Raw genomic sequence first — 15,090 nt, 5'->3', positions numbered from 1 at the left:
TTCTTCTCAGAAATGGGCTGATTGAACTTTGTACCATTAGGCGTTTCCTTTCTGGGTGTGGTCCCATGTGATTTCTTCTCTGTGGACTGTAAAGAGCCCTTGAATGAAATGTGATGAGTCTAAATTGTCACCAGCTCCTCCAAAACATGTGCCAGACCCCAAACTTTGGACTAGTCCCTTGGCTCAAAAAGGGGTAACCGGCGACTGGGGGTTTCACTGCCTGACAAGAGGATCTGATGGGGCAGCCTGGCAGGGAGGGTGAGAATCACAGCTGCTGACTCCTACTGCCTGTTCCCTACCTGGCCTTCAGGCTCCTTAAGACCCATGTCTCTCTGGTGCTTGTAACCCACGGGGGTGTGTGTGGAGCTGGTACAGTTACAAAGGGTTGAATATTTTGCATAAGCTGGGGCAGCCTGTGCTTTTAGCTCCAGGGGTCCCTGGTTCAGTGCTGGGTGCACTGGCCAAGAGAGCAGCCATCACCCCTGTTCTTAGCCTGGGAGCTCCTGCTTCTGTTTCCCTGCACAGTCTCCCCAGCTCCCGGGGACTCCTGGCTCTCTGCAGATGGCAGCGGGTGTGAGGGGAGCTGGCACTGGGGCTCCTGTGCTGTACAGGGGATGGGCTAACCAGAGATCTCCTGTCCCCAAGGCTCTCAGGCCGCTTGAACAGTCTGGCTGCAGGAGGGGATCTGGGGACAGACAGAGGGGTCCTGGGAGAGTCTGGGGGGGCAGCCACTTGAGAGCAGAACTGGAAATCCAGCGGTGGTGAGAAAGGAACGCTTGCCAGGGATGTGGCTGGTTACAAGGGCTGTCATGCAGTGGGATACAATTTTGAAGACTCTTTAATGCAGTGCACTTGGGAATTCCTACATTCTTGCAGCTGGATGGTGTGAGCTGAAATTATTTTCTTACAGGGGAAGGCTGGCACTGCTCCTTGTTTTGCTGGAGAATGCACGGCTGGAGATCTGGAGCCATCAGTCACACGCCTTCATTCTGCTGCTGTTTCCTGTGGCTGGGCGCTGCAGCCAGGACTCTATTGTGGCAGAGTGGATCTGAGATCAGAACAGGGGCGGTGCAACCACTAGGCGAATTGGGCAGTAGCCTAGGGCAGCAAGTGGTTGGGGGCACCCAGGACCGTCCTTAGCCATAGGCAGAATAGGCAGCCGCGTAGGGTACCACTCTGCCTGGGGGCACCACTCTGCGGGGAGCCCAGACAGACGGGAAGCAGTGGAGAATGTAAGAGCAGGGCTGCTGCGTCCTAGAGAGAGCCAAATGCAGCAGAGTCTGAGGGAGGGGAAAGGCTGCTGGGAAGTCTCTGGGAAGGGGTGGGGGAAGGAACTCACCTGCAGGGCTGGGCTCAAGGTGCTCAAGCACCAGGAATATTCAAGGCTGGGGGCTGTGCTCCACCAATATTTGGAGCTGGGTTTCTCCCCTGCCCCTGCCTCAGAGCTTCCGTGCCTGAAAGAAAACAGCCAGTGTCTCTCTCCTTTGTGCTGCTTTTGCCTAAGGCTAGAGAGATCAGTGGCAGGTAGGAGCACCGGGGGAGGGGAAGAGGGAGAGAGGAGGGGGAAGGAGGGGCACACATGCTTGGGAGCTCTCTCCCCCGCCTCCCGTGGCACCCAGTGGCAGCAGCAGGGGTGGGGAGGCCACACATGATGGCACCCCCCTGCCCCGGTACCCATCCTAGGGGAGACGAGTGGGCTTTCTGGACCTGAGAGAGTCCCTAGGAGCATGTGCAGTGACCGTGGTGCAGAGTGAGTGTGCCGCGGGTGGGGGGAGGGAGGAGAGGAGGGGTCCCTCCTGGAGCTTGCTTTGCAGTAAGGAGGCGGAAGAGTCCTCTCTGGCCCTAGCCTGGGGCAGCCTGTCTGCATCCCAAGTTCTTATCCCAGCCCCCACCCAGAGTGCCGCCCAGCACCCCAACCCTGAGCACCTGCTGCAGTGTGAACCTCTCTCCCCAGCCCATCCCAGAGCCCTCACTTGAGGAGGAAAAACGTGCAACTTAAATTGGTGGTCAGTGTGGAGTATCTTGTGTTAGCACATACTTGATTATTTTACACGACCCTTTAAAGTATACAGGTGTTATAAAGTGGATGTTCTATGTTTTCTGAATACGTGTGGGTGCTCGTTTTCTATGCATTTCTCAAGGTCTAGATGATGGGATAACGTGTGTGTGCTTGTTGTAGAGCCCTAGAGTGCAGTTGTGATGCAGTCTGCCAGAGATGGCGAAAACCCTGTCTCCGGGCAACTGATGGCCTGGTTGCTCTCCTGCAAGAGTGCCAACTGAGGTTGGTGGAGACAAAAGATCAGGTGGCCTCCTAATGCTGGAAAAGAAGCACAAGGCCAGGGAGAGAGTGTCAGCTGCTGTTTGGACTTCGGGAAGTGCATGGTGGTGGAAGAGGATGCTGGGATGCTTGGAATACTCATACAAACCAGTCAGGATTCTGGGGAGCCTCCTCTCTCTGAGCAACTGTTCCGGACGGAAAGACGCTTACACTTCGGGTCTGACCTCAGAGCATTCAGAATGTCCTTCCACACTGTGCGCTTCGCAGCGAGTGTGCCAGGCAGGTCGGGGAACCAGAGGTCCTGCACCCCACTCAGCCAGCAATAACAGAAGGTTTATTAGACGACAGGATCACAGTCTAAAACAAAGCTTGTAGGTACAGAAAACAGGCCCTCAGTCAGGTCATCTTGGGGTGGGAGCCCACACCAAGTTCTGGCCGTTTCCCATTTCCCAGCCAGCTCCAATGACACTCCCTCCTCTCCGTTTGTGTCTCTTCTAGATCTCTTCTGATCTCTTTTGTCCCAGCACTTCAATGGCACTTGGGGAAACTGAGGCACCCACGAAGTTTCAGAGAAAACATTAAGAACATTCACTTTTTCACAACAGTGCAACAAATATAATACGTATTAGTGAAGCAGGCAAGTGCTGCTTCTGACTTTCACTTTAATTGACCTTTGTAATCTTGTGGTGCCACGCATTGTAGCTTCATTTATATCGGCTTACAGGGCGACAGCAGGGGTGAGGTGGGAGTGGGCACCATCATTTTGGGCACCAACAAAATTTACAAACCTGCCTCCTATGCTCACCTGTGAGTGTGACTCTTTCCCTAGCGTGAGGGCTGTCAGGGCTGTGTTGGTGAGGTGCTGTGGGGGAGGTGAGGCTGGCTGCCTATCTGCTAGGAATGACAGTGAAAGTAACTCATTCTCAGCAGAGCAGCCAGGATTGGAATGGTCACACACGGCGGGGCTGGGATAGCCAGATAGCCATTGCAAAAATCAGGACGGGGTGGGGTAGGGTGAGCAGATTTCCACTTTATAGGACAGTCCCAATTTGGGGTCTTTTCCTTATATAGGCTCCTATGCCCACCTCCATCCTGATTTTTCACACTGCTTCTGTCTCCTAGTGGGTTCATCTCCTTATTCGTGTATAGAGCAGGGGTCGGCAACTACGCACTGTGCAAAGTGGTACGCGAGCTGATTTTGATGAACGCAGTGGTGGGCTGAATGGCTCAGCCCACTGGTGCTTGGGATTCCAGCTGCTGCCCCATTGCCACTCGGGTCCAGTGTCATCGCCCAGCACCCGCTGCTGGCTGGAGACCCCAAGGAACCCAGGCTGGCGCAGGCTGAGGAGGCCGGCGGGAGAGACCCCAGGTGAGCCACTCAACCGCTGTCGGCCTGGGGTTCCATTCACTCTCAGCCTGGCAACGGCTAAGCGGGACTAATTCAATGAAATAGGAAAAAAGAGCAACTAATGACAAGTGCAAGACCTAGAGCAGTGGTCCCCAACCTTTTTCGTCTGGTGGGCGCCAGACGAAGGACCGTGGTGGCAGAGGAGCATCCGCCGAAATGCTGCCGAAATTTGGCGGCAACGGTGTCATCGAGAGTCGTTGGCGCCAAAATGCCGCTGAATTTCGGCGACATTTTTGCAGATGCTCATCCTCCGGCCAGTATGCGGTGCACTGAGAAGCCTGTGGGCGCATGGCGCGCGGGCCCACGTTGTGGACCCCTGACCTAGAGAGCCTCCTGAAGCACAGGATCATTTTGATTTAAATGGACTTGAACTGTACAAAGAATGAGTTCTTGCCACATGCAAATCAATGATGGACATGTACAGTTTATTCATACCAGCAAACTTGCCACTCATATTCTATGAAGATTCGCTAACAGTAGCATCAGGAGAACGGAGTTTCTCAAACTAAAGCTCATTAAAAACTACTCCGCTCTACAAGGAGTCAGGAACACTCGACTGGTCTTGCTATTCTACACGAACAGACATCACTTTCTTTGCATACGATGACATTATACTGAGTTTGCAGCCAAAAAGCCAGAACGATTCTTTTAGTAAAAACTAATCCTTCTTTCAACCTCTTCATAGAATTTCCAATAAAATGTTGACCAAATTAAAAAATTATATTATTTGCATCATTCTGTCAAATCAGAATTTTTTTCTATAGTGCTACTTTTAGTGCTAGTTCATCAGCATTACAGTGGCTGAATAAGTTAAACTGGTTTTAGTAACATGCCTGTGGCAAGTTTTCCAATACTGTAAGCTTATGTTTGTGTTGCTAAGAGCAAGACAGGCACAGGGGCACCAGTTTAATGATCTCGCCTAAGGCACCATAAATCCTAAGGACGGCCCTGGACATTGTGTCACTCTAACTACGTCGTCCTAAGCTCCATGCCTCTCCTCGAGGGGGGTTTATTATGCCGGCGTAACATGCAAGTGGAAGCAGTGGGAGAAGCATTGCAGCGTGTACATCTGCATAGTAAGGTTGATGTCAGCTGCCTTATGTTGACAAAACCGTGTCATGTAGACAGGGCCTTTGAAAGACCTGGAAGTGGTTATGGTGAATAGCCCTGGGGCAACAAGATGTAGCTCTGCAGGCCCAAACACACTTGTTAAGGATTCACAAAGGAGCTCAGGTACCTAGAAAATCAGTCAGCTGCCTATCTTGTGAGTGGGGCCTGATCCTGCCAGCTTGCCAACCACATTGGGTCCCATTCAAACATCTGTCCACTAGAGGTGGAGAAGGTGGTGTTCCCATCACTCTGTCATTATTTATCTAAAGGTGGCGGCGGCAGCTCTCTCTCAATACAAGGGCGATATCTGCCAGGGGGAAAAGAAGTTAACACCCTTGGCAGAAGCCTACATGTTGTGAAAGTTACTGGTAACCCCCCGTAACATCTAACAGTTCAGGCATTGGGGGAAGCAGAAGCCTCACCTACACAGTAACCTGAACTTTTGAACTGTCTTCTCTCTTCTGCCTTAAAGCAGGAGAAACTAGCTCCAAACCGGTTTTCACTGACCAGATAACAGAAGTACGGGGTCTGACAACCACCAACCAAGTGTTAACACGGCAAGGGTCTCTGTCTGAATGTGTATAAAAGGTTTGTGAAGTTTCTATAAGATGGAGTTTTTTTGTACCAAGGTACAAGGCTCTTCTTTCTTCTGCAGAATAAAGCAACCTTTCCTTATCTCTGTCTTGTTCTCCTAGGAGGGCCACCCTCAGCGAACAGTTCTAAGGGGCTGTTCAGACAAAGCGCAGTCCAAACTTCTCAAGCTTTCATGGGTGAATACTCACTTCGTGTGTATTCTGAAATTAACTAGGTACAGTAGGGGTGGCCAATCTGTGGCTCCGCAGCGAATGCAGCTCTTCAGAAGTTAATATTCGGCTCTTTACATAGGCACCTACTACGGGGCTGGAACTACAGATGCCAACTTTCCAATGTACCGAGGGGTGCTCACTGCTTAAATCATGGCTGTGCCCCAGGGCCTGACCCCATCCCACTCCACTCCACCCCTTCTCCTAAGGCCCCCACCTCTTCCCATGCCCTCCCTCCTTCCCCCCAGAGCCTCCTGCCCAGCGCAAAACAGCCGATCGCAGTGGGCAGGAGGCATGGGAAGGGAGAGGGAGGTGCAGATTGACAGGTCCACCAATGGGTGGGAAGCGCCGGGGGTGAGGGGGGGAGCTGATGGGGGGCTGCTGACTTATTACTGTGGCTCTTTGGCAATGTACATTAGTAAATTCTGGATCCTTCTCAGGCTCAGATCGGCCACCCCTGAGTTACAGTCTCATCTTCAGTGACGTTGTATAAATCTCTGTCCCTCTTGTGTTCCCTTTTCTTCTCCCTTCTCGTTCATACTGTTCATTGTCACTAACCATTTTCCTAGCCTTCATTTCCCATCCCTGTTTATTTCTCTGTGTCTCTTCCATTCTTCTCTGATCCCTGTCACAGACCATCCCCCTCATGTTCTCCATTCTTCCCTCTGAGTTTATCCCTTCCCCTCTTCTTCCTTCTGGTCCTTTCCCCTCTCCAAAGTGTTTTCCTTTCATTGGTTTTATATTTAATTTTCACCCTTTCTCCAGGACTCTCGGTTTCTTTTGTTTTACTTTATCTTTTCCTTGTGTTTTCTCTGTTCCTTCTGGCTCAGCCCAGCCAGCCCCCTTGACTCTCACAGTGTTGCTAACCCCAGAAGGTAAAAATCACGACGCAGAACTGAAATTGACTCCCCAAAACATGAGGTTTCCAAAAAAACATTATATAATGTAGCCTGGTTTATCTTGTGATTTTTTAACTCTCCCTGTCCATGCCCCATGGGTGTGACAAATACAGTGGTGCCAACCCTGCATCTACAGGGGAAGGTGACTTGGGCCCCTGCGGCAGGAGTTCTGGCTGGGAGACCCCAGTGAGATCTAATCTCACAGATCTGTACAAACCGCTCCCTGCTGCTGCTGCTTCTCCCCAGCCCCCCAAAACCCTGATTGATTCATGCTGTGTCCCTGCCACCCCCACCCCTGCCTGTCCCCTGCCCAGCTGTTAGTTCTGCCCCCTACCCTGCCCCCACGTCTGCCCCTCTGCTCCTCCTGCAGCCCCAGGGGTTCTTTTCCCTGCCCCTCCCTCCCTGGGGCTGCAGAGAGGGACAGGGAGGAGATTCCAGCAGCCATAGAGATGAGGGGCCAGGGGCTGGGTAGATGGGAGTCCTCCAAGGTCATAGAGACTGGGACCATGAGGCTAGAGAGGCTGATTTCCAGTTCCCTTCTCTGCTGTGTGTCTCAAGGACACAGTTGGATCCGGGATCCTGGCCCCGCCCAGAACCAGGGTCGGATTCTCTCCCCAGGGACGGAGCCCGGCGGGAAGGTGAAGATCGGGGCCTCGTCACCAGCATCGATAAATGTCACCTGCCCCCGGTCACAGTCCAGACAAACCCGGATCCTGCTGGGGACCCGGCTCAGGGGCAGGGGGGTCACAGGGGAGGTGAGAGCCTGGAACAGACCCCCCCAGCACTCCACAGCCCAGATCCCCCCCTCAGGGCTATCGCTGATGACTCCCTTCCTCCTCACAGACTCTCTGGCCACCCCCACAGCCCAGTATTGCCCAGCCCCCACCTTCACTTCCCAGCAACATCTCCCCGAGGTGAATCCCTCACAGCCCAGCACCCAGGCCCAATAGTCAAATCTCTCAGGGTTGTCGGGCAGATCCTGGCGTGTGTCTCTCCATCTCACACTTTTCCGATCCTCAGGATGAGTTGGGGATGAGCCGTGTCTGGATCCAGAGTCACATTCGCTGGAGAGAGAATCAGAGCGTTAGGGGCAGAGCTCAGCCCTGGGGGAGGCTGGGACCATTTCTCACACTCTCCAGCAGCCCTATCCTGGCTGGGTCAGGCCTGGATCCCAGGGAGCTGCCTCTGCCCTGGACACCTGAGACTGAGCAGAGGTGTCAGTGCAGTTCCTGGGCATGAACTCAGCATTAAGGTTGGTGTCAGGAGTGTTTGTGTGACTTCAGTGTGGGAGCTCCTCGCTGTTCAGTGTGTTGTTTTTAGGGCTGTGTGTGTCATGGTCAGTATCGGTTTGGTTGGTAACTATAGCTACAATCTCATGAAGACATTTTCTGATCATTTAAAGACAATCTCCAGCTGCAATCTCACCCTGTCTGAATGTTCCTAGGGATCCTCCTCCTTTTGTCTCCAGTGCAGAGGGCAGAGTGTCTGGAGGGGGGAAGGAGAAAGGAGAGGAGATTTCAGGCTTTCACATTTATAACATCATTCCCACTCTCAACTCCTAGAACTGTCTTTTAATTATGACAGAGAAACGCTCCAAGAAATTTAATATAAAAAGGTCTGAAACCGTCTCTTTCCTCTCTCATTCAGATTCAGGCATCCCCCAGCAATGGAACCAATGTCCTTGCAGCCTCACAACCATTCCAGGACAATCTGCAAGTGAGATTTACTTTTCCCCTCCTCATCCCCTCCTTCCCTTCACACCCCAGTTTGTTGTCTCATTTAGTTGCTGCCTTTTGTCATAACCTAGACCCAGAACCTGCAAAGACTTTGGCATAAAAGTAACTTTTCCCACTTCAGTCCCTTTGACACTAACGGGATATTGAGAGTTTATGAAATCCTGGCTCTAACTGTGAGCTTTTGGGTTTGTTTACTCATCATCTTTATGGAGAGCAGCACAATGGGGCCTCGTCCTCCATAGGCAGAAATAGAAATAATAGTAAAACCATTTTATAAATGTGGAAATTGAGGGATGACTCTGCTATTCAGTGGCTGCAGGGACTGGTGCAGACCTTGGCACAGGCAGAGGAAGTTTTGAAGCCAGCCAGAGTTACATCCTTAGGACAATGGCCCCTGTGTGTCTTGCCCCATGTGCAGAGTGTGAGAGGTCCAGCTTTACACTGTCCACGTCCCTCTATCACTCGTCCACCCCTCCCTTTCCACCAGCCCTCACCACCCCCACCCCATTCCCAGCCCTCTCAGGAACATGCCTTGTCCCTGCAGCTGCTGGGAAGGAGGCACAAGAAGCCCCTGTGCTGGAGGGACATTTGGCCCAGACTAGCTGTCATATGGGACCAGAGCACAGTGATGGGCTGTGTCCAGCTTTAACAAATGACCTTTAATTTAGGGTGTAAATTTTGGGTGACGACTTTTAGGCACCAGGGGCCTGGTTCTCAGAGGGGTTGGGCATCTGCAGCTCCACTGACTCTACCTGCAGCTCTGGAGGCTACATGGTTCGGGAGCACCTGTCCTGCAGCTCTCTAGTTGGGAAGAGAGAAACCGAGGGGCCCCAGATTAGGCCATTTTGTGGAAATTGGGACTGAATGTTGTGACCTTTGGTAAGTCATGAATTCATGTGAAACGTCCTGATGCCTGGGATTTGCTACATCTGCTCCATTTGTCTGCTTTCTACTAGTTATTAAGTTAAGTATTGAGAATTGGAACAAGGATCATTTCTTATAAACCTCTACCCAGACACCCAAAATGTACTGCCCAGGAACAGTTTCATAGATTCATAGATTCTAGGACTGGAAGGGACGTCAAGAGGTCATCGAGTCCAGTCCCCTGCCCTCATGGCAGGACCAAATACTGTCTAGACCATCCCGCCTAGACATTTATCTAACCTACTCTTAAATATCTCCAGAGATGAGATCCCACAACCTCCCTAGGCAATTATTCCAGTGTACACACTCTGACAGTTAGGAACTTCCTAATGTCAACCTAAACTCTCTTGCTGCAGTTTAAGCCCATTGCTTCTTGTCTTCCTTAGAGGCAAGATGAACAAGTTTTCTCCTTCCTCCTTATGACACCCTTTTAGATAACTGAAACTGCTATCATGTCCCCTCTCAGTCTTCTCTTCCCAAACTAAACAACCCAATTCTTCAGCCTTCCATTCATAGTCATGTTCTCAAACCTTTCATCATCTTGTTGCTCTCTCGCGACCCTCTCCAATTCTCCATATCTTTCTTTGAAATGCGGTCCAGAACTGACACAGTACTCCAGTTGAGGCCTAACCAGCGCAGAGAAGCGAAAGAATGACTTCCTTGTGTCCTCACACACACACCTGTTAATGCATCCCAGAATCACGTTTGCTTTTTTTGCAACAGCATCACACTGTTGACTCGTATTTAGCTTGTGGTCCACTATAACCCCTAGATCCCTTTCTGCCGTACTCCTTCCTAAACAGTCTCTTCCCATTCTATATGTGTGAAACTGATTGTTCCTTCCTAAATGGAGAACTTTGCATTTGTCCTTGTTAAACTTCATCCTGTTTACCTCAGACCATTTCTCCAATTTGTCCAGATCATTTTGAATTATAACCCTATCCTCCAAAGCAGTTGTAATCCCTCCCAATTAGGAAAGTCCAAACCCCCCTATGCAGAGAACAGGGTCAAAGTGACCTATACATAATCAGTGGCAATAAACCAATCAGACAAGAGACCAAAAACATGAAAATAGCTTGTATAGCAAAAGCCCTGCCAATTAAAAAGTTCATGCATGTTTACTGTATGAGTTATATAAGATACTTAATATTTGTAACAGTCCAAGATGATGGAAAAAACTAAAATATATAATTTGGATCTGTAAAGAGGAATCTGAACTTCACAGGGAATTTTCTGTGACCCACCTATGCCCCAGAAGAAGGTAATTGGCCAGTACTTCTATAAGGTATGTCTGTAATTTCTTACTTTAATAGTAATTGCAATGGCAAGGCATGCTTGTGGGACAAATAATGGTTTGGATTAATCAGCTGGAGTGTCTTGGACGCCAAGTATGTGGCATTCTCACCCAACAATTAAACAGATCCATCATCTAATTATCAACCAATTGGCCAGACCCATTCTATTCCCACAGTCTCAGCAGCTCATCCCAATTCCCCTCCTAGGTCCCTTCTCAGTACCTTTGAACTTCCTGAGAGTCTCCATTAGAGCAACAGTTTTCTGGGAGAAATCACTGAGTCTTAATTCTAACTTAGGAGAAATCTCCTCTGGCTGCTGGAACTTCCCCTTCCCAGACCTAGAGAGAAACAATTCCACGTGGTTATATTTCATTTATTGACTCATTATAAATTCTTGCTAGTGACTCACTGTTCTAATGGATCTGGAATTAGAATTCCTCTTCTTCTCCCAGCTTCAGAACAAGGCCGTGGCAGTGAACCCTTCGCGCCCCCCACAAAGGTCCCATGATTATTCTTCAGCTCAGGTCTGGAGAGTCTAGCTCCGGGGACAAAAGGGGAATTGCATCTCTACGGCCAATTCACACCATGGCCTCCATGCTCTGAGAGACAGGAAGTTCTCAGATGAAGTGTAGAAATCTGTCTTCTAGGAACTCCCCCCTTCCCAGCTCATTCCACACAAGTCTTCAAACAGCCCTCAGGTGGGGAAGACTCTTGAGCACTGCTGCCCTGGGCTAAATGGTAACCAATGCCCCATCAGTGACAGGCCCATATTCCATCCCCACAATCCTGAGGCAGCCAGTCCCCCAGGGGGGTGACATCTCTAGGAAATACTTGAGGTCAGTCCTTCCCACTGAATGGAGAATTCCAGAGTCTTCTATAAAAGGGTGAGAACCTCTGGATGAAGTTGATCAGAGAAATTTGGATCCAAAATATGACCTTCCCCACACATTTGGCTGTAGAGCCCTGGGGAGAGACGGTGGTAACATCACCACCAAGCCCTCTCCCAGCATTGTGAAGTATGAGGGGGAGTGAGAGAGCCACGTACCTGCTGAAGGTGCTTTTCACATCCTAGAGGAGAGAAAGAGAGAGAATTTCAGTGCCACCTGACACACTTCGAATTCCAGAGAAGGGAGTTAGCAACTATGGGGGAAAGAGGCTGTGATCTTGCCACAGGGCCATGTATTTGCTGAGCTAATGAGGCTTTTCCACTTTTTACATCACAGTCTCTGTAACTTTTCAAAAACAGTAGTCATTCACATCTCTGCAATACACATTGAGTTACACGGTGATCTCTGACTGCTGGACTCCCGTGCCCATGTTTTAGGAGCAGTCTTGTCCCTGTGTTGGGGTCTGGAGTATTTCTAACTCAGTCTCACCTGCAACAATTCAGTCACTGGCTTCTCACACTTCCCCTCCATCTCACTGATCATGTTATTGAGACGGGAAATTTCCTCAGATAGTTTACTGATATTTTCATTCTGTATCTTCGCTATCTCCTTGTCCAGCTTCTCCAGCTGGGCCAGCAGGAGTCGCTCTTGTTCCTCCAGGAACTGCCGCAGTTGCTGAAATTCAGACACAATCTTCTGCCTCTCGGTTTGTATATTTCTCTGTGAAGGAAAATAGGGAAAGGGCTGGTCAGGGACATGGATGGAGCCTGGGGTCCTTACATAGAGCGCTGAGTGTGTAGGAGGGAGAATTTTTTTCCAAATTCTAAGTCATCTGACTCTGAACAGTATCCTGTGGTTACTAGAGAGAGAATTATCTCACACCTTTCCATTTGGCCCCAGAATCTCGTAATGGGACGTTCCCATGTCTGACGTGGTCTGGATAGTGCGTTATCAATGGCCTTGGAGATGGAGATCCAAAGCAGCGGAAGGTGAAAATAAGAAAATACTAAGGACTGTAAAACAACACATCTGGACAACACCCTCAGGCATAAAAGGTGAACGACAGGAATGGAGAGATTGTCAGAGCACAACGGGACTGCAAGCCAGAAATGAGCAGAGGGATAATTGTTCGGTCAAGAAACCAAGACTTCAAAGCCAGGGGTACATGTCTCTATTTAAGCTGGAACTCAAAACAGTAAACAAAGAGGATTCCTCAAGATATAACAGAACATCCCCCAAACTCTGAGCTAACAGACAATGAAAACTGTGAAACTGAGGCGTGAATTTCAGCCCTGAACTGCTGGGGACTGGAAAGAATTGACTTGGGCACTAGGGCAAACCACATTAGATGTTTTCATTGTTGTCAAGAGCAGTCAGAGTTTGCCCTAGTTCTGTCCTGGGCCTTTACAGAGGCAGGGCTGCCTGGATACCTGTTCCCCAGCTCAGCTCCCAGAAGCAGTGAGTTCCAGAGATTTCAAAATGCTGCACTGTGGGAGAGCAGTGTGAGGATTAATGGAACCACTTCAGTTGGTTCTTCAGCCTGACACGGTCACCACCGCCCAAGGGTTAGTTTTGCTACAGTCCAGTCTAATCCCCATGGTATTTGGCATGGACCTGTGCTGTCTTGGGCCCTTTTGTGTGTGGACTCAAGGTGATTTGGACTCAAGGTGCTTTGATTCTATGATTCTGTCTCTGTACAGTGTCTGGCACAACAGAACCCTAATCTCTCACTGGGGCCCAGAGATGCCACCGCAATAGAAATCAGTACATTCTATTGATTACAAATTATTATTGTCATTATTAATGTCAAGATGGAAATCTTTATGGGCATATGGTTTCCACACTGCAATCTATGGCCAAAATCTCCAAATTGAAATCTGCAGGCCTAGGACTCTCTCCCTGTGGCCTCAGGAGACGTCAAAGTGGAACAATGTCGGTCACAGGATGTCTGGCCCTATAAAGAGAGAGGGGTCTCAGCCCCACCTGTGATAAACCAGTTCTCCTCCCCAGGTGAGGACAATGAAGGAGCAGTGATCAGGGGAGAGGGAGGTGTCATGTAATCCAACCAGGCCGGGGGTAGGTAAAACAGAGGCCTATGGAGGGCCAGAGGGAGAAGGCCTTGGATTTTCCTCAGGGTGATAAGGCCAAACTCCAGACTAGAAGACCCGGGAGTCACTGCTGGGAGAGCAGGGATATTACTGGCCACAGAAAAGCCTGTGCGGATTCTGTCTTCCTAGAGTGCATCGTGTTCCCCCTCCTCCCAGTGCTTGCCACCACAAATCAGCTGTTTCACGGCAAGAAGCACTGGGAAGGATGGGAGGGAAGTGGAGACGTGACATGCTCAGGGGAGAAGGTGGAGGCGGAGTGGAGGTGACCTGAGGTGGGTGCAGAGCACTCACCAATTTTTCCCCATGGGTGCTCCAGTCCTGGAACACCCACGGAGTCGGTGCCTATGGTTAAAGGATGGGAGCTCCATTCCTGTGCCCCCCCCCGCCAAAGTTTCATGAGGGTGTGACTCCCTTCCTGTCTGTGTGAGGAGCTCTGCAGGAAAAGGTTAAAGAGGATGAAGGCCAGCAGAACAGCCCAGCTACATCCTACTGCTCCCTCAGTCCCACGGAGAGGGGGAGCATGGACATGGTGCTTGTAGCTTTGGGAGGTGGTGGAAGTGGGGAAGGGCAGACAGAGAAGGGTGGGGTCCTTCAGTGCTCAGGACTTTGTGTATGGGGAGCAGGAGGGTGGGATGCAGGTTCATCAATCCTCCTCACTCCAATGTGTCAGCCTTAGGGCGTTTATGCAGGGCCACACTTCTCCACCTGCATGAGCCCTGGGAGGATTCCCAGTTGCTGGGAAACCTACTTAGGTCTGAAATCACTCGTTCCTCTCCAGTGGAGCTCACTGAGTGGTTGTCTGGGGCTAACGGAAACTCTAATGCTGGGGGAAGGTGAGTTCCCCAAGGCTCTGGTTATAAAAATAACAATAGGTTATTTTCCTACCTTGAATTCTTCGGCAGCTTCCTCTGCAGGAATGACGGTGTGATCTCTGTGCTCCTTGGATCTGTCACACACCAGGCAGATGGGGATTTCGTCCTCTTTGCAGAAGAGTTTTAGAGGCTTCTTGTGTTTCTCACACAGTCTCTCTGGTTCTGGTTCCCTCCCTGGGGACAACCTGAGTTCTCTGGCTGCTTCCACAACATTCCTGAGCTGCCTGTTCAGCCTGAGGCTCCTCTGGGGGAAAGTCACTCTGCACTGAGGGCAGGAGACGTCGGTAGCCAATCCCTCCCAGAACTGGGTGATGCAGGCTTGGCAGAAATTGTGATCACAGTCTAGAGACACCGGATCTTTAAAATAGTCCAGACAGATGGGACAGGTCAGTTCATCCTGGAGCGTTTTTGCTGGATTTGCAGCAGCCATGGCATCTAGTGCAGGAAAGAGTCAAGAGAGGAGTTTAGTTTCACTTTCTTCTTCTCAGAAATGGGCTGATTGAACTTTGTACCATTAGGCGTTTCCTTTCTGGGTGCGGTCTCGTGATTTCTTCTCTGTGGACTGTAAAGAGCCCTTGAATGAAGTGTGATGAGTCTAAATTGTCACCAGCTCCTTCGAAACATGTGCCAGGCCCCAAACTTTGGACTAGTCACTTGGCTCAAAAAGGGGGTAATGAGCGACTGGGGGCTTCACTGCCTGACATGAGGATATGGTGGAGCAACTTGGGAAGGAGGGTGAGAATCACAGCTGCTGACTCCTACTGCTTGTT

The 15,090-nt window shown here is 50.4% G+C and overlaps 1 protein-coding gene across 1 annotated transcript; it reads right to left on the bottom strand.

The window, feature by feature from the left end:
* Nucleotides 1–6,521: 6,521 nt before the first annotated feature.
* On the bottom strand, nucleotides 6,522–14,785 carry LOC116825926 (zinc finger protein RFP-like). Its single transcript, XM_032782339.2, is given in 7 exon segments — nucleotides 6,522–7,515; nucleotides 7,518–7,562; nucleotides 7,924–7,983; nucleotides 10,676–10,791; nucleotides 11,499–11,521; nucleotides 11,830–12,060; nucleotides 14,334–14,785. Coding segments are annotated over 7 exon segments (1,356 nt in total). The 5' UTR covers nucleotides 14,751–14,785; the 3' UTR covers nucleotides 6,522–7,051.
* Between the last annotated feature and the right edge of the window lie 305 nt (nucleotides 14,786–15,090).

The sequence above is a fragment of the Chelonoidis abingdonii genome, chromosome 12 (assembly GCF_003597395.2).
Source record: "Chelonoidis abingdonii isolate Lonesome George chromosome 12, CheloAbing_2.0, whole genome shotgun sequence".
In the NCBI taxonomy this organism is placed as follows: domain Eukaryota; kingdom Metazoa; phylum Chordata; order Testudines; family Testudinidae; genus Chelonoidis; species Chelonoidis abingdonii.
This window is presented reverse-complemented; position numbering and strand designations above follow the sequence as displayed.